General features: G+C 44.7%; 1 protein-coding gene across 4 annotated transcripts; it reads right to left on the bottom strand.

Moving 5' to 3' along the window:
• Nucleotides 1-937: 937 nt before the first annotated feature.
• Rbm14 (RNA binding motif protein 14) lies at nucleotides 938-26,028 on the bottom strand. 4 transcript variants are annotated; one of them, XM_055610642.1, is made up of 4 exons: nucleotides 9,117-9,438; nucleotides 7,835-8,257; nucleotides 3,112-3,799; nucleotides 938-1,333 (listed from the first exon to the last, which is right to left on the bottom strand). In XM_055610642.1, exons 2-3 carry the CDS (start codon nucleotides 8,244-8,246, stop codon nucleotides 3,120-3,122), a joined length of 1,092 nt encoding a protein of 363 aa, XP_055466617.1. In that variant the 5' UTR covers nucleotides 8,247-8,257; nucleotides 9,117-9,438; the 3' UTR covers nucleotides 938-1,333; nucleotides 3,112-3,119. The 4 variants fall into 4 exon arrangements, with proteins under 4 accessions (XP_055466617.1, XP_055466619.1, XP_055466620.1 ...); XM_055610644.1 differs by lacking the exon at nucleotides 3,112-3,799 and having other exon boundaries at nucleotides 9,117-9,433; XM_055610641.1 differs by lacking the exons at nucleotides 938-1,333; nucleotides 3,112-3,799; nucleotides 7,835-8,257; nucleotides 9,117-9,438 and adding exons at nucleotides 15,718-16,606; nucleotides 17,366-18,830; nucleotides 25,504-26,021.

Genomic DNA, 26,028 nt, shown 5'->3' with positions numbered 1-26,028 from the left:
GAATCAATAGAATAGAAGCAGTAGAATATTTTGAAAAGTCACCCAAGTCAAAAGTGTCTCCTTTATTTCCTTTTATCTGTACCATTTGTGACCCCTTTCCTAAAAGCATGCCTAACCTAACAGTCAGCATTCAGTATTGGCTGAGTAAATGACTATGAGACGTGGCCCTATGTATGTTAAAACATGGAAGACAAATTGTTTTACTAAAAACATGACACTAAAGCAGTGTCTCCTCACTGCATTGAAACACTTGTCCTAACTGTTGAAGAGGACTCAGTAAGTTTATCAAGGACTTACAAAGGTGCTGCTGGGCCCTTTATGCCTCTCTCTAAAGGCATGAAGTACAAGCTATGAGATACTGTGGACCTACTCATATAGTCTCTCGATTTTGGCAGAACTATACAAATGGTGAAATGCTTCACAAGGTAGTACTGGCCTATGCAGTAGCAAAATGGACTCTGGTGGGAACCATACCTTCATTTTTCCCAAAGATGAAAGCTACCTCCTCTTCCTCAAACCTTCACCTCTTTCCTGGAAATAAGTCAAGGGAGATATGTTTACTGAGTGTTAACAGCAGTTACAAGTATACACAATGATTATTTCTCCAGCAAGTAAAGATCTACAGCACTAAACCAATAATAGTTGGCTTTATAACAAAAGCAGACCAGTAGGAGATATCTTCACTGAAACAAGGATGCCTACTTGAGTTCTTCTGTATAACCTCTTTTTTTATTTAGTACCTAAAGCCCTACCTACTATTTAAAAAACAAAACAACAACAACAACAAAAAATAAAAATAAAAACCTCTGCAGTGTTACTCGGCCAAGGCTAAGCAGCTTTAAACTTTATACATTCCCCCACCTTCTGTTCAGGGTACAAATAAACAAAGAAACCAGAAAGAAGCCCAAACAAGAACTTTCTCACAGCAGACATACCCTAATTTGAAAAACCATTTATTTCACTGGAAAGTGATCCAAATTTCTAGGTCTAGTCTTTGGGCCAAAAGTGATTCTCATCAAGGTCATTCCTAAATTCAATACCATTGCAGTCAGGAGGCAGAGGGGAGACAGCATAGCCCCTACCAGTTTCTGCATAGGAGGCATGCTGGGAGAACAGAACAGGAATGGGAAGCTCTAGAAGAATAAACAGGAGAATAGGAAATTCAGCAGGAGAGAGAATAGGAAAGAGAAAGAACTTAACAAGGTAAATTAAGGTCCATGGTTCCTGAGGGACTGAACGCACAGAGCCGAAAACGTCCCGGAGATGGGGTACCACGAAGGGTGTATTCTCATGCACAACCGCAGCTCGGAATTTCAGCCCACACACATCCCACCTGAAAGAGAGCACAGTAACAGGGGCTTTACAGCAAAGCTCAAAAGGGCTTTCCCATTTAGAACTTCAAAGAACATCTTATAAAGTCATACCTTGATACTTACTTTTAAGTTTACTTGTACCCTTCCCTAGCAGCAACATAATTTCTAAAAATGAGAACAGCCTGAAGATGAGAGAATCACTGGGAAGGCTAACAGTCCTCAACAAAGCCTTTCTCTATACTAAACAGCAATCTCCCATGACAGTAGACAAACACAGTCTATTATTTTCGATATTAACATTATTAGCAATCCCAAGAGAAGGTAATTCCACAAATTTATCAGAAAACAGAAAAAAAAAAAGGGGGGAAAGTTCCAATTAATCGCTGGGTTAAAGTCAGCAGTATGTTTCAGTATGTTTCAATCCAAGAGTGATTGCCAATGACACAGTATCATTCAAGAACTAGGAAAAAGTTACATCAACTGAACATGCTTGAAGGTTTATTCATCACTTTTAAAAGTAGGCGCTGGAGAATGTGTAAGCTACTTCAAGTCACTCAAGTTACTCTTCCAGCACAATCCTAGTCAATGAATCCGATCAGTCATTTCCTAGCCAGTGGACCTGAGCAAACCACATTACCTTCGGCCTTAATATGAAAGATGACGAAGTATCTATACTACAAGATTAAAGATCTCTGGTAGATGTCAGGGACACAGTAGGGATCCTAAAAACTAAAAGTACCCCAAGTACAACAGCAATCTCAAGTACCTACAGCCCAAAGCTGACAAGAAGCATCAAAAGAGAATATATTCAAAACAGAAGCACCACTATGGTGGTAAACACCTATAACCTCAGCACTCAGGGTTGAAGCAGATTGCCCACAAGTTCCAGGCCAGCTTAGGCTACTCTGTCATGGTCAAGTGGACTCAGGTAAAGTTAAGGACTTTAGTTAAGGACTCAGTAACGTCCTTAACTAATGGGAAGATGAGGGAGTGATGTGCTCCTGGTAAAGTTCCTAAGCCTAGATTTCAACATTCCCAGAGTTTTCCCTCAGTTTTCCACAGGTATGCATACAGACTTACACTGCCATACTACCTTACGTGGAAGATGTCATACCCAGACTCAAAAATTTTAAATCTGAGTAAGAGGCTAGAACACAACAGAATAAAAGATAACAAAAGTAGACTATTAAGGACATTGAAGCTGGAATGAGCAGCTAAACTGGACTTAAAAGTTCATGCCAGACTTCCTACTGTGATTATTTTCTGCCTCATCTTATCACTAACTTCTTTAAATGCCTACGACTGAGAGACCTTTGAGAAGGTGATAAATCTTCAAGATTAAGATGATGCCATTTTGTAGGTCTTCATTTGACTTGAACAATAATCAGTTAACTAGTTACAAACTATCATTAGTGGTCAGACCGACCCTTTTCACTGCATGGATACAGCACAACAAATTTGAAAGGACTAGTGCTGCACATCTAAGAAATTCAATAGACCCTGAGAAGCCATGCACCCAAGTCTGAATGTCAGGGTCCCAGATAAAATCACAGCATGCAGGTTTTACCCAAGATTCTACAGTACACCACTGTTTGATGTTTTAGACACAAATAAAATAATGACCCCACTATTAAAAGCCCTGGAAAAATAAGTACAAGAGTAAAGGATGTTTATTTCAAACTTCAGCATTTAAAGACTTTGTAAACTGAGCCCTGCTTGCAACCTAAACTGTAGCCCTTTAGGCCTCAGGAGTGATGGCAAAACCAACAGGGGACGACCCCCACCCCCCCACTCTCACCTCAAACTTTAAAAGGCTGAGTACCGCGCCCGATCCGCATACTGCTCCCGCTCATACCGGGCCATGTCGTACAGGGAATTCCGAGCAGCTGCTGAAGCTTGGGACAACTCACTGTCATGCCCGTAACGGTAGCCCTCTCCAACAGTGGGGACTGGGCCTGTAGCGCGACGCAGGGGGCTCCGATCCCGCCCGTAATATGAAGTAGAAGCTGCAGTACAAGCAGCAGCCGCAGCAGCAGCTGCTGCTGCAGCAGCTCCTGAAGGCGGCAACAGATGTCTATTGTAGGGATCGAGAGAGGTGGAGGTGAGGTGACTGGCCATGGCTGTGTTCTGGACTTGTGGCAGCTGGGACAAAGTCTGCTCTGCATAGTTATTATATGCAGAGGCAGCTGCAGCTGCCACTGCCTCATAGGACCGGGCAGCACGGCAGCGCTTGTAGTAGGCATCGAGCGCTCCGTACGCGTTGTTGTAATACAATGAATCCCCATAACTCATGGTGTAAGGCGTACGCACTGCTCCATATTGCTCATTATACTGCTCGGTCAAGTCTGCCACGCGGCCCGAACGATCTATTGGACACTCTTTGGACCAGTGCCCCTCTTTCCCGCACCGATAGCAGCCGCTCTGGTCTCCCATCCCGGGCGCGGTCCTAAGCCGGCTGGTGGACAACTGCACGTGCATTCGTTTGCCTTGAAGAAACAGACGCAAGAAGGGTTGCTATCACAAAGTAATGCCCAAGCCCCTACCCCAGCCACTGGTCACAACAATGGCTTTACCTAAACGACTTTGATGTATGATAAATTGACAAAAACTTTCTTTGGCGGAGGGGGAAGCCCAACATACAGATTGGGTATAAATGACCTGATTTCAAGCAGAGTTAAACAGATGAAGAAGAAATACTAGCTACTAACACCAGCTTACTGATTAAGAAAGAGATTTCATCCCCTGCCAAGTAACTGGACAAATACCTATCCCAGTGGCCCAATCCAAAAGAAACTCAAAGAGTGCTTCAAAATTCTGACATTCTCATTTTCTATATCAAGACTGATTCCATAAAGTAGGAAAAAAATGTTGACCTAATATTATGCATAGATACCCCAAATCAAAGAGATTCTAAAGTTACCATCTCTTAATGATCAGGATTTGTTCCAAAGCTAAGCCTGACAGCCAAGTTTCAAGCTAGATCTTTGGAATAGTCACAATTAAGGAAGCCTGGTAACACAAGATATGGTAGAACAAAGTCTTCTCTTTAAATTGTTCTTTCTCTTTTGATAATCATCCTAATAGGGATTCTCCACAATTTGACTGTCCAGTCAGAGGGTCAAAAGAAACTGGGGCAGGCTGTGAACACATATACACACACAGGAAGCACATTTTAATAAAAGAGGATGAGAAAGGTACAAAGAATAATCAACAATGTTAATGAAATAAACAGCTTAGACCAGCAGAACTAAAGTGCTTTCCACTAAGAGCTAAGATGAAAAAAGCTGGGCACGGTGGCACATGCCTTATTTCTAACACCCTGAAGACTTGAGGCTAGAGAATGGTTAAACTTGAGCCCAATCTAAGTTACACATAAGAGTATGAAACTCTTAAGAACATGCTCCGAACACAACTTTTCTTTAAAAATCACAATTGGTATTTTGAAAGCGATAGTTCTAAAAGCCATAATAAAAGAAAGGCAGTAACTTTTAGAACATAAAGTTAAAACTAAATTCCCAATTTTTCACCTAAGAAATTTCTACTAAAAATGTCAACCGATTTACTGGTAGACTAATTCAAAAGGGGTCTAAATCCAGCACAATCTTCCAAATGTAATGAAAAGAATGCACTCAAACACCTGCATTAGAGAAGTGAACAGAGAAGGGGCCTGGAAGGCCAGCACAGTGTTAAAATCACTCCCTGACTGCTCTCAGGTTCTAATTCCAACATGCACATGGCAGATCACAACCACCTGTAACCAGTTACAGCCTCCTCTGGGCTCCACAGGTGCCAGGCACACACTGAGTGCACAAACATATGTGGAGGCAGACAGTCATTTTAAAAATCTGTTTTTTTTTTAAAGGTGACTAGAAGGATGGGTTCTCTAGAAGCAAAGAGGTAAATAATGTCACATGCAAAATCAAAATTAGATTCTAGAAAATTAGGAAGAGGAATGGAGACAAAATACAAAAGCCAATAAACTTCAATAATTCTAGCCTGCAGATCTTAACAGAGATAAGCAATTAGGTATGTGCAGGTCAGAACTATACCCTGGCATTTGCCCAGGAGACCACTTTTGCACATAACAAATGCAACCAAGAAACCCACAGACATATTTAAGACATGGAAGTCACTGATAAACGCCCTGAATAATTTGTTGATTCTGGTATCCAAAAAAGGAAATAAATCTTTTAAATCTAAAATCGATTTTCTTGCAGGCAAATAAAAAAGAAAATATACCCAGTTGTAATCAACTGAAAGGGAAAAGACCAGTCAGGTAAATACCATTACTCAACACAGAGCTTTAATTATGAAGAAATAAAACAGTAAAGCTGGACACTTCAGGAAGGCTGAAGGCAGGAAAATGACTCAGGCCCAGGAGTTTGAGGCCAACCTGGATGATATAAGAAAGAAGGGGCCGACTGACGGCCTTCAGCTGTTGCTCAGTAGCAGGACACACGTGGAATGCCCTGGGATCCATCTCTAAGACCATTTTCTAAAAACGTGGTATTAGGAGAAATAGTGTAAAGTCAACCAAACATAGGTTAGGATCAGAGCCAGAGTTTCAGATGCCCAGATACAAGAATACTTGCTCTCAAATAAACCACACTGTCTTCCCCTTACACATGTAACTGCCACCAGCTGACACTTTTATGATTAAAATACTGAAAACTCTCCAAAAGTTAGATATCACATCCCTCCACAAAATCAGTCTTTGCTTCCAATTAAGTTGTTGACAAAATTAACTTTCAGCTTGCCAATTAAAAGAGGAAAGAAGCTAGCCCTGGGAGACCTGTGACATTTTTAATAATGCACAGCAATGCCCATGACACAGTCCTTGTCACACTGGGGGAGGTCAGACTCTCAGAAAGGTTCAGTTTAAGGAAAATAAGCAAAGATGTCAGTAATTCAACAAAAGCAGTACCGAAGAAAGAGAACTAGCCCCTCTTTGTGTTAATATAGCCAGACCCAGGTTCGAAATATAGTTCTAGGGGGATCTGCAAACATGGTGTGCACATACACACTACACACTCAAGCACACACATAAAGTTAAATAAATACATATTTTAAAAAAGAAGAAATACAGTTATCGGTCTGGTGGGATAGCTCAGCAGTTACGAGCACTTTTGACTCTTCCAAAGGGCCTGGGTTCACTTCCTAGCACCTACATCATTACATAGTTCACAACCACCCGACTTCAGTTCCAAGGATGGCACCCCTCTTCTTCTGACCTCTGTAGGCCATACATAAACATTTCAAAATCTGTGTGTGTGTGTGTGTGTGTGTGTGTGTTCTTTTTTTTTTTTTTTTTTAAGAAATACAGCTATGAGTTACAGGACTATGCTGTGATCTGGAAGTTCATCACCACCTTAGGAAAAACTGTTTCTCACTCTTGGAACCTTAAAGGATGAGAGGTGTTGAAAGTTCAGCAGGCAATTCAGTCCTTTTGTTTTGTTTTTGTTCTCTCTCTGTGAAGCTTTGGATATGCTATAACTAGCTGAGTAGGCCAGGCTGGCCTTAATTCTCCTGCCTCTGCCTCCCAAGTGCTAGAATTAAAGGCCTTCGGCACCATCGCCCAGCTTTTCAACAGTCTTGACAAGGTGTTGATCTTAAAATAATACCGTCCAAATCAACTGATTATCCACATCAACACCCAAGCTGCCCTCCAGGCATAAAAACAATTCAGCTAACAAGGGCTTCGTGGTAACACTCAAACTATCCCAAGATATCTAAATCAGTCTAGCCCTACACCACATGAAACCAATCAAGATGTGCCTTATTGATCCAAATCACAATGCCTCCTCCCTAGATCCTTAACATCAGTGTTCTAATTCTAAGTGGTTTTAGCACAGATGTAAAGCAAAATTAGGGCCACCTTTCAAAAGCTCATTATCTTCACTGAAAAGAACTGGGACAAGAAGGTAGGCTTAACAAGGAATTCTGTCCCCAAAGTTTTTTCTCTGGATCTTCTATCAAGTGCAACACGATGGTGACACTGTGCTGAGCCAATAAACTCAGAGGGAAGCACTTTGCAATGTGCTTTATTACCAAAGGCAGGGAAAAAGACAAAGTCTTCAGAGAAAGTATTTCTAAACAGGCTCATAAGCTTTAAAAGGCTCTAAATGAAGACCAAGTGGGGTTTTTGTTTTTCCCCTCCAGACCATCATTGTCTATTTCCTGCATTGTTTCTGAAGGCTTCACAAAAAGAGGCTGGGCCTGATTCAGGAGTAAAGAAGCCCTTGTCACCTGACTTGTCAGCCTGACTACCTGAGTTCCATTCCTGGGACCCACATAGTAGGAGAAAACAAACTCCTCCAAGTTGTCCTCTCACCTCTACATACATGCCGTGTCACACTTGAGCATACATGTGCACGCGCACAAACACAAAAATTTTGTTGAAGAAATGTATCACATCCTTCATCAGCCAGCAAAAAGCTTCCTATCCCAAACCCTTAGTTTACTTATCCAATATTTTCCCAATAACCTTGTGTTGAGCTCTCTACCAAAAGAGAGTGGTTCACCTTGAAACTCTGTGTTGTCAAGGCCCCTGATGGCCTCCACTGCATCCTCTGCCCGCTCCATGTGTACAAAGGCATAATCTTTCACGATGTCACATTCGATGACTGGGCCATACTCCTCAAACTTGGCCCGAAGCTCTTGGTTGGTACAAGTGGGACTGATGTTGCCCACATGTAACTTGGTTGAAGCTTTGCTCTTATTCTTGCTGGCTTCCACATTGATGTTCACTCCGTGCAGCTTGTAGTGGTGCAGGTTGCGTATGGCATCCTCAGCGGCCGTCTTGTCCTCTATGTGCACAAAGCCATAGTTCTTAATGATGTCACATTCCAGCACCTTCCCGTACTGCTCGAAGAGTGAGCGGATCTCCTGCTCTGTGGCCTCCCGGGGCAGATTTCCAATGAACAGCTTCACCATCTCCACACAGCCTGCAATTAAAGAAACAAGGTTTTTAATGGAAGACCTTAAGTCCATAACATCTATTAAAAAAAAAAAAAAATCACTCCCATAAATAGGTAAATAGAAGATAAATATAAAGACAAATAGCTCACTCTCATCACCTCCTTTCACTCCAGCATGCAATCACCAAGGCATTCTCTCACAGGCATGCACAAACTCACATCGCTAAACAATAACCAATGGGAAGTTCAACAAGCGCCTGCTTCTACTCCCCCCACAAGAACTATAAAAATGGTCTATAACAGGGCAGTCCTTTTTAGACAAAGGGGATTTTGTTGTACCTACAGCGCAGTATATTATAGGCAAGTACTGTCACTGAGTTACATCCCCTGCCTCAGACAAAAAGGAATAGCGCTAGAAGTTTGAGGATGAATGAAAAGCTAGAGACTAAGCATTTCTGCCCACTTTGGTGAGCATTAGAAACAGGATTCTAACTACTATACTTACTGATAACCTCAAATTAGCTTTTCCTCTCTTAGCCTTGCAGTAGCTACATTTAGTTGTTTCCTTTGGAGTAGCGAACGCTGGCATCAAAAAGATAAAAAGCATGGGAAATACAGAAAGTGTCCGCGTGGGATAAATCCTTCTGGGGAAGCACGCATTACAGATTCCTACAGAAAGTACTAAAACTGCCTGGTCAAATGGGCGCTATAGATTAATAAGGCAACAATGCCTCGGGGCATGAGAAATTCTCAAGTCTAAACAGAGTTATCCAGGTGGAAACCCCAAAGAAGGTAAGTGAGCAAACTTAGAGAAAAAAGGTGAACAAAAGCAAGGTATTACGGAGGTGGGGGCTGGGGACTTGGGGGAAGGTTGCTTCAGGCTTACCGCACTAAGTGGAGGACCGAGGTCGGCTCAGAGACGAGTGTGCAGGACGCAACCCCACTGGGACAACCCTGATGCCCAAGGGAGTCAGTTAAGTTTTAACAGAACAAAGGACACAGTGGAAGAACTTGGAGTCTCTCACCGCATGGAAATCTGCAGGTGCTCCTCCTCGCAGCGCGGACGGTTCTGACAAAACGCTAAAATGGCGGCGGCCACAGCAGTGACTCTGGGTAGAAAAGGGGTTGAACCTACCACCGGATTGGCCGTTCGGTAAAGTAAAAGGCAGGCGTTCCCGGAGATCCTCTTCCTGATTGGTTACCCCGAATGCCAATTACCTGAGAGGCCAGGAAGAGGTGGAAACATCAGTAACCCGGAGCCTTTATACGGAAGCCAATGAGCACCCAGCCTAGTGAAACCGAAGCCACCGATTGGGCAACAGGTCCATGTGAGGGAGGAGCTACAAACGTGGACTTCTTCGAAGTGCGGCCCGCCATTAAGCAGAATGAGCAAGAACCTCTGTGGCAGTCTGTAGCTTCGTGGCTCCAACTTTGTTAAGCCTTCACATTTCGCCACTTCCACGTGCACACCCTGACAGTATTCAGTCCTCTACTCCATGATTTCGCATCCCCTTTCAGCTGACCGCCACCACACCCCGCAGCATGGATGCTGCATCCGTCCAGTTTACACAGACCTAGCGCAATTTTCATTTTGGCCCTTCTGCGTCCAAAATTACCCCACAGTTAAAAAGTATCTGTAGGTAACTGAAAAACTCTAAAACAGTCAGTGGATTCAGCTTCAATTACAGTGTAACGGCCCAGACAATGGGCTGGCCAAAGACCTAGGAAGCACTGGATTAAAGATCCCTATAGAAAACACCCTCCACCTCCCAAAATGGTGTGTAAACATGGAGGTTGAAAATCGACCCCCACCCCAACCTCACCCCACCAAGAGAAAAAAAACAAAAACAAAACAAAACAAAAAAAAAAAAAAACAAAAAAAAAAAAAAAAAAAAAAACGGGAACAGCAAAAGTTTGGTTTTGTTTGGTTTTATTGGGCGCCATTAGCCAGAACTTTTCATTTTAAACTCCCTAAAACTGACCTTGGAAGAAAAGGCTTTGTCACAATCAGCTGTAAACAAGTACAAACGAACATTCTTCAGAGGGTCCAATTCCCTTATCACATTTTTCTCACCCACTGGCTGCTTCATATAATTCCATACTCATTGAGCAAGCAACTTTAGTCATATGACCCTTCACAGAGCAGCTTTTGAAGATGAAGATAAAAGGGAAAGGTGCTGAATGGAGAACTTAAAACATGAAAAGGCAGAAAGCAGGGGCTTTGTGTGAACAAGATGATCAGAAGTGAAACAGAGCATACTACCACCCAAAACTGCTATAAAGGGGGGGAGGGGGAAGAGCCTAATAAAATAAAAACAGAAGACAGAAAGTAAGCCTAACCCAGAAGCAGAAAACTAGTCAATAAGTTAAGTTGAGCCTGACAATGCTAGCACTTGAGTTAAATGCCCTGACAGTCTATATAGCAAAATCCAAGTTAAGTTAGCCAAGCCTACAGGGGGGGGGGGGGGGGGGGGCCGGCCTGTGATTCAGCTACCGCCAGCCCTCCAAACAGACTGGCTTTACTATCCCCATCTATTCAGAATAGACTATTTCTTCAGATTTTTACTGGTCTTTCTGTCTTAAAGGCGGACACTGACTTGTAACTATGTACTTTGTGCTCCTTTGCAAATAATTACTATCACTTGAAATTCTATCTTGTTCATTTTCTACATTATATGGGTCCAGTGTTGGAACTGCCCTGGTAACATGAAAGATACTCAAATACTTGTTGACTGAGAAACTAATGTATGAGATAACTTTTTGATAACCATAGGAAGTGATTTAATTTTCAGTACCAGGTTAAGGGACACAGTATTTTGGTTGTATGCATAACATGTTCGAGGTTCTTAAAATCCCGTTACTTAGGGAAAAAAATTAATCTCATCACCTAAAACAACTTTCCAATCTTTCAAAACAAAAAGCTGGTAATCAAGTTAGAGGTGGTTTTTTATCATAATTGACAAGTGCAGCAAAATGAAGCCTTACATACAGGGGTTAACTACAGCCCGTACCTTCATATTGACGCCTATTTACCCAAATACATTACTCAAAGCTGGAGAAACTTGGTGTTTTCCCTTAAAAAAAAATAAAATAAAATAAGGCACCTAATTCAAAACCTCTATCTTTCCCATCAACCCACCTACAGAAGGCATTTTTACCAGCCAAGCTCCCTCATTGTCCTGAAATATTATTTTTAAACCATCTTGTTTGTCAGGGTTAAGGATGTAACTCAGATATAATGTCTGCCTAGCAAAGACCTGGGTTTGTTCCCCAGCAAAACAAAATTCTTAAAGATGCCTCTTGTCTGACCTCAAGCTCATGATCCTTCTGCCTCAGCCTTTCTAGTAATATAGACATGAGAAAATACACCTGTCTTAATAACTTACACTTCTAATAAATAACAGGCCCCAGGTCTAGAAATGCGCTACAAGTTTGACAAAGGTTCAAATTGAAAGCCAGTATCCTTCAAGGATGATCATAAGGAGCCACACTTGTGTTTGGCTAAGTGTACCAGCTCCAATCCCGCTGCCAGCTATGTCCCGCCCCTTTCAATCCCCTTATATTCAGAGTTCTCTCCTTGTAAACTTTATTTTCTGATAAGCAAAAGAACGTGATCCTAGAACACAATATACTTGGGAGGTCACCAAAACTGGTATGATCTAGTAGCTTCTGTCACAGCTATGCAACACTCACAGCAAAAATTCAGATTTTAATGTGACTTGTATATGTGCTTCATTCATACTTATATCCCAAGTCCTTGCACAAGTAACTGCTTCACTAGGTCATCAGTGTCCCCAAATTCTGATGTCTTTTTATTCAGTATGTGTGCGCGCCTGAGTGAATTTATGTGTACCACGTACAGAGCCTGCTGAAGGCAAGAGATACTGCAGAATTAGTTAAGGGTTGTTCTGAGTTGCCAAATAGGTTCTGAGACCCAAAGGCAGGCCCCTCTGCAAGAGCAGAAAGCACTCTTAACCAGTGAGTCACCTCTGTCCACATGAATACCTGACTATGACAGCAGTATCTGTCAAATGTTCCTCACCCTCCAACACTAACATATAATAATTGCAAGAAGAGTCATGCATTTTGGTTTCAACAAACATTAAACATATAAAAATGACTTTTAGCCTGACAATAGTGGCCCACACCTTTAATCCAGCACTTGGGAGACAGAGGCAGGCAGATTTCTGTGTTAGAAGCCTGGTCTGTGGGGTGAGTTCCAGGACAGCCAGGGCTGCACAAAAAAAAGCCTATCTCAGAAAAACAAAACAGACTTTTTGATACTAAAATTATCACCCATTTATTTCTGAGTTCGCCGACCTAAAAAAAATCACTTTTAAGCAATATTTAGAACCACGATTATTGTCATGAGGAAGTGAAGATCTAGCTCTCAGCCATGAGTCACTAAAATCCCAGGCACCATAGAAACTGGGCATGGTGAGTGTTGCCAGGAAGCCTAGCATATGGGATGTGAAGACAGAAAGATGATTTCAATGTCACCTTCAGCTACATACAATTTTGGGAGACCAACCTGACACATAAGAGCCTGCATCAAAAATAGTAAATAAAAACAAAAAGAAAATGAAGAAGAAAGAATGAGTATGGTGATGCACATCTTTAATTACAGCACTTATGAGACAGGCAAACAGCTGAATATGAGGTCAGCCTGATCTACATATTGAATTCCAGGCCAGCCACTGGTACATAGTGATACCCTGTCTCAAATTAAAAAATGAAAAAAAAAAAAAATTACTGGTTGACAAAACAAGGCAGAAAGCCAGGATTCAAATTCAGTAAACAAGTCTTACTAGGGAATTCTCAGTACCAAGTTTTCAAATCAAAACTCATCTCAAAAAGGAAAAAAAAAAAACAAACTATTGTCTATATTCTCTAGCCATTGACATATGCTCTCCTTGATCTACCCTTTGCCTAGCATTGCTCATAACTAGTTCACTGAGGTAGGTCCTGCCCTCCAGTGTAGAGATCTCTCTAGGTCAACAAGACTAAACTCCCCAAGTACTGCCATCTCAAGCTTTACAGATAGTTTCCAATGATTCAGATCTAGACCCAATAAAAGTAGAATTTAGATAAACACTAGCTTTCTGTATGTCATCTTCTCTATTACCCAAACTTCTATTGAAGAACACTAGTGCATAAATCTAGCGAATGTCTTTTCATCATGATTTTACGCATCCATGCTATTCTATTATCCACTGACTTGGCTGGATAGGGCAAAATGCCTGGAGAACCAGCAGACATGCAAGGACTTTGACACAGCTTAACTGGGGGATACAGGAGCCAAAGAGTTGTGTGTACAGACATGATTATAAATGTAGCACACCTCTAGAGACTAGCTCCTCGTTGATAGTCTCATTATCTCTATTGCAAGAAATGGAGCCCCAGGCCACCCAACAGAATTTAAAACAAACAAACAAAAACAAAAACCAGCCAAACTTCAGAAAAGAGCAGGCTGACAGGGCTTAGGTCTCTAAGTAGTATACTTCCAGGAATAAACCAAAAACTTGTCCAGTGGGGCCAACGTATAGGTGATATGCATAGAAGTTGAATGATCTGAAGTACAATGAAAGCCCACTTCCCCCAAACACTCATTACATCTGTCCTCCCATTCACCAAACCCAACTTTCCCCAAGATATAAGAACTTGAAACTCAGAAATCTATAAAAAGAAAAGTATGAGTAGGTTGTAGAATTAACACTGGTGGATGATGTTCTTAAACAGTCTGCAAGGGAAAGGAAAAACGACATGATTGAGCTCTGTAGCTTCTTCTGGCTGAATGAGAACCCTGAGGGCTGAGGCAACAAGGCATCAGAGGATCTAAAGATGGCCAACAGTTGAAATGATCCAATAGGTCAAACCACTTTGAAGAGTTTGGGCTGCAACAACGACCATCAACACTGGCACTGGGAACATAACAGGTTAAGGGAGGGGGCATGTTTTTGTTTGTTTAGCAGGAATCATGAAGTGTCACTGTAGCAGAACAAGAACTAGAGAGAAAGAAAAATAACAAAGGAATATTGAAATACATAGGCCACAATCTCAGCCTACATCCCAGCCCTTTATTCTCACAAAGTCATGCTGAGCCTGTCACTTAGCCCTCGGATCATTCTACCATCACAGAGAAAAGTACCAGGAAACCCATCTTCCCATTCTACCCCAGTACTGCAAAGGAATGAAAATGAGCAGCAAAGCAGCTGAAGGCAAGGTGATGAGCAGAAAGGAAGCAAATAAAAGAGCTCAGACCTCCAATACGTTCTGAGATTTATCCCACTTAGCCACAAATAAGAACTCGTAACTTTGAGGCATTTTTACATGATGAGCAGTTGGAAGAAGACATCTGGGGCAAGCTACTGTCACAGCCAAGTTCATATGAAGCCAATGAAGGAAGCAGATACACCACACCCAACCTATTTGGTAGTTGCACTCAGGCACGCAGAATCGCACACACTCAACATATTCCCTCCCTTCTGCTATCGCATCTCACTTCAGCAAGCCCCCAAAATGTCTCTAAAGCATCCTTCCCCAAGAAGTATCAGATTTCAGTTACCACTCCATTTAACCAGTCTTCTTTCATTTTACCCATCAAGTTACATCTCCATCTTATCCCTGGCTAGAACTGCCCAGGTCTTCCACCCACCCCCCTCACACCCTGACAAGGTCTAGAGTAAAAGTATAAAAAGAATTCTCAATTCTACATCCAATCTTAGGATCCCTACTTGACTGTTTGCACACCAGCCTCTTCTCAAGAATATGTCTATTATAACACCTTCAAACATAAACCCAGCAAGAAGACATCTAAAAACCATAATAGATGCAGACAGCGAAAAGGAGTCTCAGGTGCTGTGATGACCGAGGTTGGCAGGACATAGGAAGGACGTTCCGTGGTGAAGTTCAACAGGTGCAGTACCATTGGCCAGAATGCCCCATATGCTTCAAATTCTCCTTGACTCTCATTTCTCCAACCAGATAGTGAAATAACCCACAGCCCACGATGACTCCTTTCCCAAGTCCCAGCCTCAACATTCACTCAAGCCCACTGCCAGAGGGATTAGCCTTGTAAACACTGCAGCAGCCCATTACCCATCCCAGGCAGATATCAGCAAGAACCATTCTGCTGGATTTCAGTTTTTGCTTTGTTTTTTTTCTGAACTGGGAAAGAGTCAGGGACATTGATCAAACATAAGCAAGGAAATGGGCATTGAATTCTGATGTGATCAACTAAAATTGATGGCTGAGAAAGTCCAACCACTTGGTCTGAACTCTCCAGTCCTAAAGATGGCATGCTATTTAAAGACGATAATGACCTTAATTCCACTGGGTACCAGGAAACCATTCCAATCCCCATATTCAAGCACCTTTTCCACACCCACTCTGGGTCTTCAGGTTGCCTTTCTTCTAGCTGTCACGTCTTCCTGGATGTCAAACTGGCTCACCTGACACTGAGTGCAATCAAGACAATGACAACCAGGTTTCCAAACCACGAATCACCCCAAGTTTTATTTGTAGTCCATACAAAAAGAGGGAAAAAAATTAAGATTTCTAACACCACCTACTTGGGGAGATAGGGAGCTGGGACTATGCCAGTCACCATTAGCTAAAACATTCAGTGGTAAGCAAGGATTTGGACACACACCAACTGACTGTCCCAACAGGATCTCAGTCTCAACAGTCTCTACAGAGGGACAGTCAGGGGACCCTGAACTGCTGGCATAGCTTGGCGCATAGGAAAGGGTTAAAATAACCCTTTCCTGGCCTCCCTCACATCTAAAAAGAAAAACGCGCCGCCTGACCTCAGCTGTAGGTTGTATCACCCTCCAGACAACCTTAAGTATCACACACAAAAATAAAAGGGAGCCATGAAAAAAAATTAAAATATAAAAGAAATTCCCATTCTGGGGAGATGGCTGGGTAGAGGGAAAACCGCAGATCTAGAGCCAATAGCAAGATGTGCTGCTGAGGCAAAGAAACAAAGTAGGTTACTGCCAAACACAAAAGGCTCCTCTCCCGGGGAAGGCCCACATGGTAGAGGGAGGGGATGAAAAACCACCATCAGGAGAAGTATGAGACAGGGTGGTGACAACCTGGGTCTGTACCCTACCCTACCTCTTCCTCTCTCTCCCTTCCTGTGGCGCCCCATCCCCAGGATGGCCCTACATGCGGCGCTGGTACCCAGAGTGCATCTGAGCTGCCCGCAGGTAATCATTATAGGAGCCCGAATAGCGTGCGTAATCGGAATGGGCATCGGGCAGGCGACGGTAATCCAGCGAGGACTTTGTCGGCGAGCGGCGGAACGAAAGCTGCGACTCTGATAAACGGCGGTAATCAGAGAGCTCGGCTAAACGCCGGTCGGAACCATACCTAGTCGAGAGAAGAAGACAGTTGGTGAATGAGACAGTTGAGGGGAGGGCTCCAGGTGGGCCTAGGGGAGATGCCACTGGGGACAGGGAGGGTGTTAGCAGATTTGTCTCAAACAGTTTGGTTTCCTTGTCAGAAGGCTCATCATCCTATCCAGGCCAAGAAATCAAACCTGGGTTCAAGTCAGTGGGAAACCAAGCCCTCTGCTGAAGCTCTCCCTTCCAAACTGGCCAAGCTCAATTTTGTTCCCAAACATTCCCAAACAAACTATCCCCATTCATGGGCCCCGCACAAAAAGACCTTGTTTTATCAACAGAACGGCGGACGAAAGCAGGGTCCCCAACTTCCCAGGGTGGACGCACCTCATAAACTCGCCTTCAGCCAATGAGTGCCGAAAGGACTACTCTCTTTCACATCCACCCCACCGAAACCAGAACAAGGGAATGAGCTTAAGGATCCTTCAGACAGAGGGAAAAGCTATGAGCCAATCCTGCAGAAAGTGGCTCCAATGGTACATCAGGTTATCCTTAGAATGGTGATGTTTCCTGGCACCAGGCTGCTGGTATGACCCCAGGCTGAGCACTACGCTCCACCTGAACTCTGATGGCCAGATAAGTTCAGACACTCATCCTCATGACCTCTGGACATCCCACAGAAATAAGATCAAGGGAGGGGCCAACGGCTCCTGTTTCCCTCCCGTGCCAACCTCAGCCCCTTGCCCTGAGCCCCTGCTGGGGGCTGAGGCTGGGGGGCATACAGTACCTTTTCGACATGGCGACAGCCTTTTTGTAGGGATCGTCGTAGCTGGCCCGGGGTGGGGAGAGGCGGGTACGCTCATAGGGCGGCGGGGTGCTGTTGGCGTTGGCAACGGCCCCCTGGGACATAGACAGGTAGGCTGCTGACGGCTGGCCTGTCCCATCGTAGGCACTGCCCGGCTGGCCACGGTAGGAGGCAGCAGCCTGGGGATGCTGCTGGGCAGCATAGGAAGCAGCCAATGAGGCTGATGACTGAGTGCGGTAAGGAGCTGCCAGGGTGGCAGAAGGCTGAGCCCCATAGGCAGCTGCCGCACCATAGGAGCCAGTGGCCGCAGCAGCAGACTGAGCTCCATATGAGCCTGACAGGCCCATGGATGCTTGAGCCCCATAACTATTCAGTTGGGTCTGAACAACTGGTTGAGCCCCATAGGAACCAGCCATAGGTGTGGTGGCTTGTGCAGCATAGGCAGCTGGCTGGCTAGCATAGGCAGCAGCTGTGGCTGGCTGTGCCACATAAGCAGCAGGCTGGGAAGAATAGGAAGCAGCCTGTTGTGCAGCATATGGGGCAGACTGGGCACTGTAAGAGGCTGAGGGCTGGGCATTGTAAGAGGCTGCCTGGGCTCCATAAGCTAGTGAGGAGGCTGCAGACTGGGCACCATAGGAGGCTGCTTGAGCTCCATAGGAACCTAGGGAAGAAGCTGCTCCCTGTGTGTTATAGGAAGAAGCAGCCGCACGAACTCCATACGAAGAGGCAGCTTGGGCGCCATAAGAGGATGGCTGGTTACCATAGGAGGCAAGGGAGGAGCCCTGAGCCCCATAGGAGTTAAGCGAAGAAGCTGCAGCTGCCTGACCCCCATAGGTGGAAAGGGCTGAGGCTGAGGGCTGGGCTCCACCATATGGGCCAAGCGAGGAAGCTGCAGCAGACTGGGAACTCGGGCTGGCCAGCTGACCCCTGTATGGGGCCCCAAGGGAGACAGAGGGCTGAGCACGGTAAGAGGCTGCCTGGGCTGTCATGGGCTGAGTCCGATAGCCAACACCCAAAGAGGCAGAAGGCTGGGCCCTATAGGCAGCTCCCAGCGACACTGATGGTTGGGCCCGGTAGGTGGCTGGCTGGGCCGTCAGAGGAGCCACGTAAGAGGCTCGAGGAGGTGAACGGCGCAGGGGGCTGCGGTCGCGACCAAAGAATGGTGGTGTGGGCTGACGGGCTTGCCCATCAAAGCCACCAGTGCTGTTGCCAAAAGCCTGCTGGTAGTCGAAGGTGGCAGAGAAGCCACCAGTTCCAGGGAATGCTGTATCCCCAGCCCCTGGTTTCTTGGTCTTGTCCCCAGACTGGATAGCCAGGGCAGGCCCCTTCTTCTGCCCTTTGGTTGAGAGTTCCACGTTGATGCGCTTGCCCTTCACTTCTTTGCCGTTGAGCTGCGCGATGGCGGCTTTGGCATCTGCTTCCTTCTCCATGTGAACAAACGCGTAGTCTGATAAAGCAGCAGACAGAGGGTTAGCAATTAGGGGGGCAGGGCATGCTACCTGTTGGGTCCCAAACTGGACACACAACAGCACCCAGCTGTTGCCAGCTACATCCAGGCCTCCAAAACCCTCCGCTATGTGAGTATTCCATGAAACATGGCTGATGTGCAACAACAAAACTTTTGACTGTCTCAAGCAGTCACCTTCAACTATGGCCTTATTCCCTGTCCCCCTGCCACCTCAACCATCTAACTATCTGGTGAGAACAGGAAAAGCAAAGATGAACCACAACTCACAGCTTCTATCAATATAAACCATCAAGCAAACACAGAAAGCATTCCTAGATGACTCAATTACTCAGTGCTCTCAATTCAAGCACATCTAATACTACTTGCTGCTCACCTCTGAAGCTAAGAGCTTCAAACACTACAAAGAACCACTCACATTTTGGCATGACTCACTTCTCAGTCGAGGTTCAATTTAGTAAAAACAGAGTGACTACAAGAAGCATTCATAAATTCCTCCAAATGTAACCTTCCCTTTTTCACATTACTTTCCAGTTTTCACAGCCACTTTCACATACAGGACCTCAACAATCCTGTGAGACGACAGGAAAAAGGTCCATTGTCTTCCCTTTCAGGCAAACATGCTCAGTGTTTCCATGTGGCTTAAATCAGGGTATTAATCCCAAGATCAAAGTCCTAGGTAGCTCTTCTAAGCCCCTTTGTTTCATCCATCTTTACCCTGAGAAGTCCAGACAGGACTGTGTACTATGACTAAAAATTTAACTTGGACATAGGCTAGACCCTAATGAGTGTCCTATTTTGGTGTAGGAATGGAATCTAAGCACTCATTACTTCCTCTATTTCCTCTTCAAGGGACAGAAGAATATCTTTCCCTTAGAAGACTGTTTACTGGTTTTTCAGGTTTACCCTTAAGGCTTACTTACTTTTTGGGGGTGTGGGGGAACAGGCAGGACCAGGGACTGAATACAGAAAGGGCTTCACACATGCTGGCCACATACCTAGAGTCTCTCATTAAAGACCTGAGTAGGTTGTATTAGGAGAAAGTCTAAGACAGGATATTGATCTGACAACTCTTAACCACCTACAACATAGAGAAAAACTTTAAAGGGGAAGAAATTCTTGGTAACATCCATACCATAAACCTGATAGTGCCATCAGCAGGATCTGAAGAACAATGATAGAGACCTGTCCTTGAGAAATAAGGCACTGCATTTCATTTCATTTTGGACCTGTGGCTACTGTAAGGCATCCAAGAGCCAGCATCCAAACTCTGTCATATCAATTCAAGAAATTAAAAGTTATCTGAACGGAATTACTAAGTTTCCATTTTTATAGATTGTGAATAGCCTCCAAACAAGTATCCTACTTTTAGAACTTTCATTCTGAGATGCCTTATCTAAGCTATTCCTATAGAACAAACAATTTCCTGGAGTTGAAGACAATGCCACCTCCTAAGAAATAAAAGGTAAAAGCCAGGTGCAGTGTAATGAAAATGTTCCAGGTTCAGATTGATTCATCACTGACTTGTTTGGTGACTGTAGAAAACATACCATTTATTTCCCCATTGGAAAAATTTATCCTACCAACCTCAAGTTGGAAGACAGAAATGCCTTTGGAGGTATAAATGGATGTAGGATAATGGAGAATTATGACAATTCTTCAAATCTAAACTAACCAGAGATTTATTTCCCTAGAGAATATAATTTTCATCTCTAACAAAACATAATACTACATTATAGCCTGAAAGCTGTTTAACAAGATGAGGCTGGAGAGCTGGATCAGCAGTAGAGTCTTGTTATTCTTGCAGAAGATCCAGATTTGATTTTCAGCACCCACATGGCAGCTCACAAGCACTTCTATATTACTCCAGGTCCAAAGATTCCCACACCTTCTGCTGACTTGTATAGGCATGTACATGCAGACAAAATACTCATACATTTAAAATAATCACCGTGTGTGTGTGCTGTGGGGGGTGGTTCAAGGCAGGATCTCATTATGTAGCTCTAGCTGTCCTATAACTGGGTATGCAGACCAGGCCTCTGCCTCCGAAGAACTGGATTAACAGTGGGAACCACTAGGCCTGGCTTTTTTTTCTTCTTCTTTTAAGACAAGATGAATGTCAAGTTTGACACTCCTAGTTCAACAAATGCTAGTCTTCAATGACCCCATGATCAAAAGCTGACTTATTTAACAATTATGAAAGGTTAAATGTTCCACAGGGTATTTGAGTTGTCCTTGGATTGCTGATCTCCACTTTGGGTTGAATCAGCTAGAAATAGCAGCTGTGGTCTCAGATCCCTTTAAAACAGACCAGGTGTGGAAAAGCTTGCCCACAACCCCAGCACTCAGGTAAGGCAGACAGGTTAGGGTTAAGAGGCCAGCAAGAGCTACAAAATAAGACAGTGCCTCAAAAATAAATGTTTTAAAAGGCTAAATTCACCCTCAGGAATGACTAAGGTACCAGGAGAATACAATGACAAGCAGAAACACCCACACAAAATGAAGAAAAATCATCAAGATTAGCTGGAGCTTAAAGATAGATGGGCCGGAAGGTAAGATGGAAAGAGAGACATTAACACTTCAAAGAACAAAGATGTGTTTTCTTCATCTTTTTCTCCCTCTAGCCCTGGCTGGCCTAGATCTCATGTATATAGAGACCTAGGCCAGACCAGCCTCCAACTGACAGAGAACTGCCTGACTGACTCTCAAATGCAAGAATTAAAGGCATGCAATGGGAGCTGAAGACAGCTCAGCGGTTAAGAACATGTACTGTGTACTTGTTTCATGGAGTTCATGACTCCCTGTAACTCCAGGAGGTCTAGGGGATCCAATGTCCTCTAGTCCTAGACTCCACATACACACATAATAAAAAAATAAAAACAAATCTTAAAAATAAACAGAGGCATGTACCTCCATGATCATCCATCTGATTCCTTATTCTATTCAAAAATGAGCTAGTAAAAACACCTAACAAAATTTCAGTGAGTTTATGTGAGAAATTAGGTATCAAATCATCTATACCTTATGCATAGTTTTGAGGTTAAAAGGCCAAGTGCTACCCATCATGTGGTAGCAGCTCGTAATCTTAGAAATCAGGAGGAAAGGCAAGGAGGACCCGAGGGTGGAGACCAACCTAGATTACTCAGTGAGACCCTGTCTCTGAAAAACAAAATCAAAAGTTTAAAATAAGTGGCAAATAATTAAGATTTAAGAACTGGCAAGGCAAGCCTGGTCTACAGAGCAAGCTCCAGGACAGCCAAGGCTACACAGAGAAACCAAGATTCCATAACTGGCTGGAGCACACACCTTTAATCACAGCACTTGGGTAGATCTCTGGGAGTTTGAGGCCAACCTGGTCTACATAGTGCTGCACGGTGAGACCCTGTCTCAAGGAAAAAAAAAAAAAAGAGAGATTTAAGAACTGGGATGCAACTTAAGTGATAATGTATATATAAGAAGTATGACGGTTTGACCCACCACCACAAAAAAAAGGGGGGGGGCACAGGGGCAAACAGGGAGGAGAAAGGAAGGAAGGAGGAACAGAACTTTCAAATGACTGCCCAACTATAAAGAGGGAAGGCCTCTGACACAAATACAGGCAACTTTTATCAGGAAGTTTCCAAGCCTGATATTACAAGAAAGTGTGATCTGGGCACGGCGGTAACCTGTAATACCAGGTGGTACAGGCAGTTGAGATCAGGATTTCAAAGACATCCTCAACTACATACCAAGTTCAAGACCAGCCTGGACAGTATGAGACACTGTCTCAAAAGGGGAAGGGGTCTGGAGAGATGGCTCAGCCTTTGAGAACACCTGCAGCCCTTGCCAAGTCAGAATCAGTTCCCAGCACAGACACTGTGTGGCTCACAACCACCCCTAACTCCAATTCCTGGGCATCAGACAACCTCTTCTGACCTCTGTCGGCATCAAGCATGCATGTGGTGCACATACATAAATGCAGGCACTCATACACATAAAATAAAAAACATGGGGGGGGGGGTGCTGAAGATGTACCTCAGTAGAAGCCCAGGGAGCCTAAATTACCTAGTTGATAAGAATGTACCAGGGCTTAGTCCCAGCACAGCAAGCAGCCAAACAGACCTGTCAGACACTCAGAAGCCACCTGACTGATGGGGCAGTAAAGAACCAGAACTTTCAAGAACTCCAAACACCCACTTGCTTGGAGAACTACTTCTGAGAAACCACTGCATTAAGATTAGCAAACAGGGCCTGACAGTGGTGCCCAGCGCTGGGGAGGTGAGGCAGGTGGATCTGAATTCAAGAAGTGCCTGTTCTACAGAGCATCCCAGGACAACAAAGAGAAACTCTGTCTCAAAAAAGCGAAACAAAACAAAGAAAACAGCCATGTTTTCAGGACCTTGTATAGTGTGATGGTTCCACAACCTCTATAAACAAGGCTAAGAGAAGTCTTCCCAAATGAAGACTAAATACTTGAACTTTACAAAGCTGTTGATCCTTGAATATATAAGATGTAGTTGTGGAGAATAGCTATCGTTATTGCTATGGAGATTTTTGTTCTACACATCATACTAAGCTCAAATAACCAAGCAACTATGTTTTTCCCTGTGAAATAAAACACAACTAGCTATCCTCTTTAAGATCAAGCTCCTGCACTTTTCAAAGACTTAACAGCCTCAACCAAATGCTCATCCTCAGCACCCCTCCCCAAAATGAGTAAGCTATTTATAGAACCAAGGCCAGTCTTCCCAACTTTAAAAATCAAAGGACGTATGTTCAAACCCTCACCAAATTTCTTATATCAAAAGACAGTCTGTGCCATATCAGCCTAGAATGTAATTCTGCTATAAATGTGTTTCCAAAGGGGGAAAATGCACAAAACTCTCACACAGGGAATCAGCCTGGAGTTCTACATCTCACGTGAAGTTATCACCAACCACCACCCTCACTGCCACTTACTCTCAAGTCCCAAACATATTCTGGCAAATTTCTGGCCTACCAGCTCAGAAAAAGTATATTGACCCATACAAATTCCAATGGAGTCTGTCCAAAGGTACTGGACTCTAGCCCACTCTAACAGCCAGACTACCTAAAAACTACAAAAGAACCTGAATAGGTCAATTAAACGCACAACTCTCATAAAATTCATATATCCCATCCTTTTGCTGGCCAAGTACCCAGAGAACTTTCCCACTCTTTTACTCTAAACAGAAGCAAAAACTCATGCACCGCACTGCCTGCTCAAAGTCTGCAGGAAAGTCTGATTCCAGATATAACCTGAATTGAGGAAAACAGAATGCAGTATTAATGCAGAACAAAAAATTTGTTCCTAGTAATGCACACCCTAACCCATTAACCCTCCCCTCATAGAAAAGACAAGGAATGACCCAAAAGATGTGACTTTCCAGGATAGCAAATGAACCCTTTGATGAGAACGACCCAAGCACCTATACCCACATTTATCCTGTCCTCAAAATTTCTCACAGGACATGAGCAGATATGAACCCAACAGCAGAAGTAGGGCATGAACAGGGCCTCACTCCCAGGTTGCATTGCTGAAAATGACAGGGCAAAGTTAACCACGCTGACCTAGGTATCCCATAAAATCTTGCCAACATAAAAGAACAAGCATTTAGGAGGTAAGAGATAAAACCCCAACCTATGAAAGTCAACAAGGTCTCAAAAACACACATTTCCTCAAATAAAAAGCAAACAAGTGACCTATCTTAAGAATTATTCAAGCAATAAAGAATACTGACTGAATAAATGTTTAGTCCAAGTTTAATAGAGAACTCATATTCCCCTCTCAACTTCCCCCAAAGCCAAAGTTATTATAGTCCTTTGCGATCTCACCAAGCTCACAAAACAGTTGTGCCCTGAGGCACCAACTTTGCAAGTAAAGGCTGCCTGCAGGGAGGCTTCATACAACACAAGCCCCCTTCCACATGCAAAAAGAAAGAAAGAAAAATCAAGGCTTCCAGTTGTAAGATATGTATAACCGAACACAAAGTGGGGGTGGGCGTCAAGAATTGGAAAGCACAAAACTGCCAAGGCCAACCCACCAAATACTGAAAGGCCAAAGGGGTTCGGAAAAGGCCCCTCCGATAGCCACAAGCAGATCCGTTCCAGACAATACTAAAAGGTCCCAACCCGAGAAACGACCAAGGGCCCCGTTACCTTCCTCTTGGGGGCATTCATCAGGTTCCCCCAGGGCGGCCTTGGGGCTTTAGCTCAACCTTTTCCCTCTTCCCTCGATCTGACGGAAGTCTGGTGAGTCAGTGGGGAAGTGGCGAAATCTTCCCCGCTCCACGATCCGGCTGGTGCCCTTCATTTCCCAATTTCATTTTGGTGGCAGGCCCATGCAACCAGGAAAAGGCGCCCCCTACCCAAACCGGGCACACTTCGCAAATCACTGGCGCGTCCCCAGCCCCGTGGCTCCGGATCGCAGTGGCCACGGCACCCGCCCAGAGCCGACTCCTCCCACTTGATGAATGCTGCCTGGACTGCAGGGTCTCGAGAAGGGTGGCTCTACCCAACTCGCCCCCGGCACCCGAGGCCCCGCTCCCGCGCACTTCCCCACCATCCCCAACCCGGAGGACCAACCCCCGGGTAAGAGGCGTGGCCAAGAGGCTCAGTGCACCGCGCGTCCCCTCCCCCGAGCGCGCTCCCGCGTTACCTTTCACCACGTCACACTCGATGACGCGTCCACGGCGCTCGAAGAGGCTGCGCAATTCCTGGCTTGTGCATGCAGCCGACACGTTGCCCACGAAAATCTTCCAAGTGTTCAGGGGCCTCGGGCGCGACATCTCCACCACGAGCGCGCGACCTGGACGCAGCTCGTGGCCATGCAGGGCCTCGATGGCGCGCACCGCGCCAGCGTTCTCGCGCATGTGCACGAAGGCAAACTGTTTCATGACGGCGCAGCTCATGACCGTGCCGTAGGGCGCGAAGAGGGCCGCCAGCTCCTCCGGCGTCGTATCCGCCCCGTCGACATTACCCACAAAGATCTTCATTTTGCCGCCGCAGCCGCCTTCCCGGAGAGACTGGACCTCCCCTACAGCGACAGGCAAAACGTCCGGACGACCCGCAGTCCTCCACAGGAATGGCTGGCGACCGAGAACCCCGCCGCGCAGGCGCCCTGACCTAGCCAATTGGCGTCCGCATCGCGCGCCAGCAGCAGCCAATCAAGGAGGCCGAGAGA

The sequence above is a fragment of the Psammomys obesus genome, unplaced genomic scaffold, assembly GCF_907164565.1.
Source record: "Psammomys obesus unplaced genomic scaffold, mPsaObe1.curated_primary_1811, whole genome shotgun sequence".
Lineage (NCBI taxonomy): Eukaryota > Metazoa > Chordata > Mammalia > Rodentia > Muridae > Psammomys > Psammomys obesus.
Note: the sequence above shows the minus strand (reverse complement) of the source record. Positions and strands in the feature narration are given on the sequence as shown.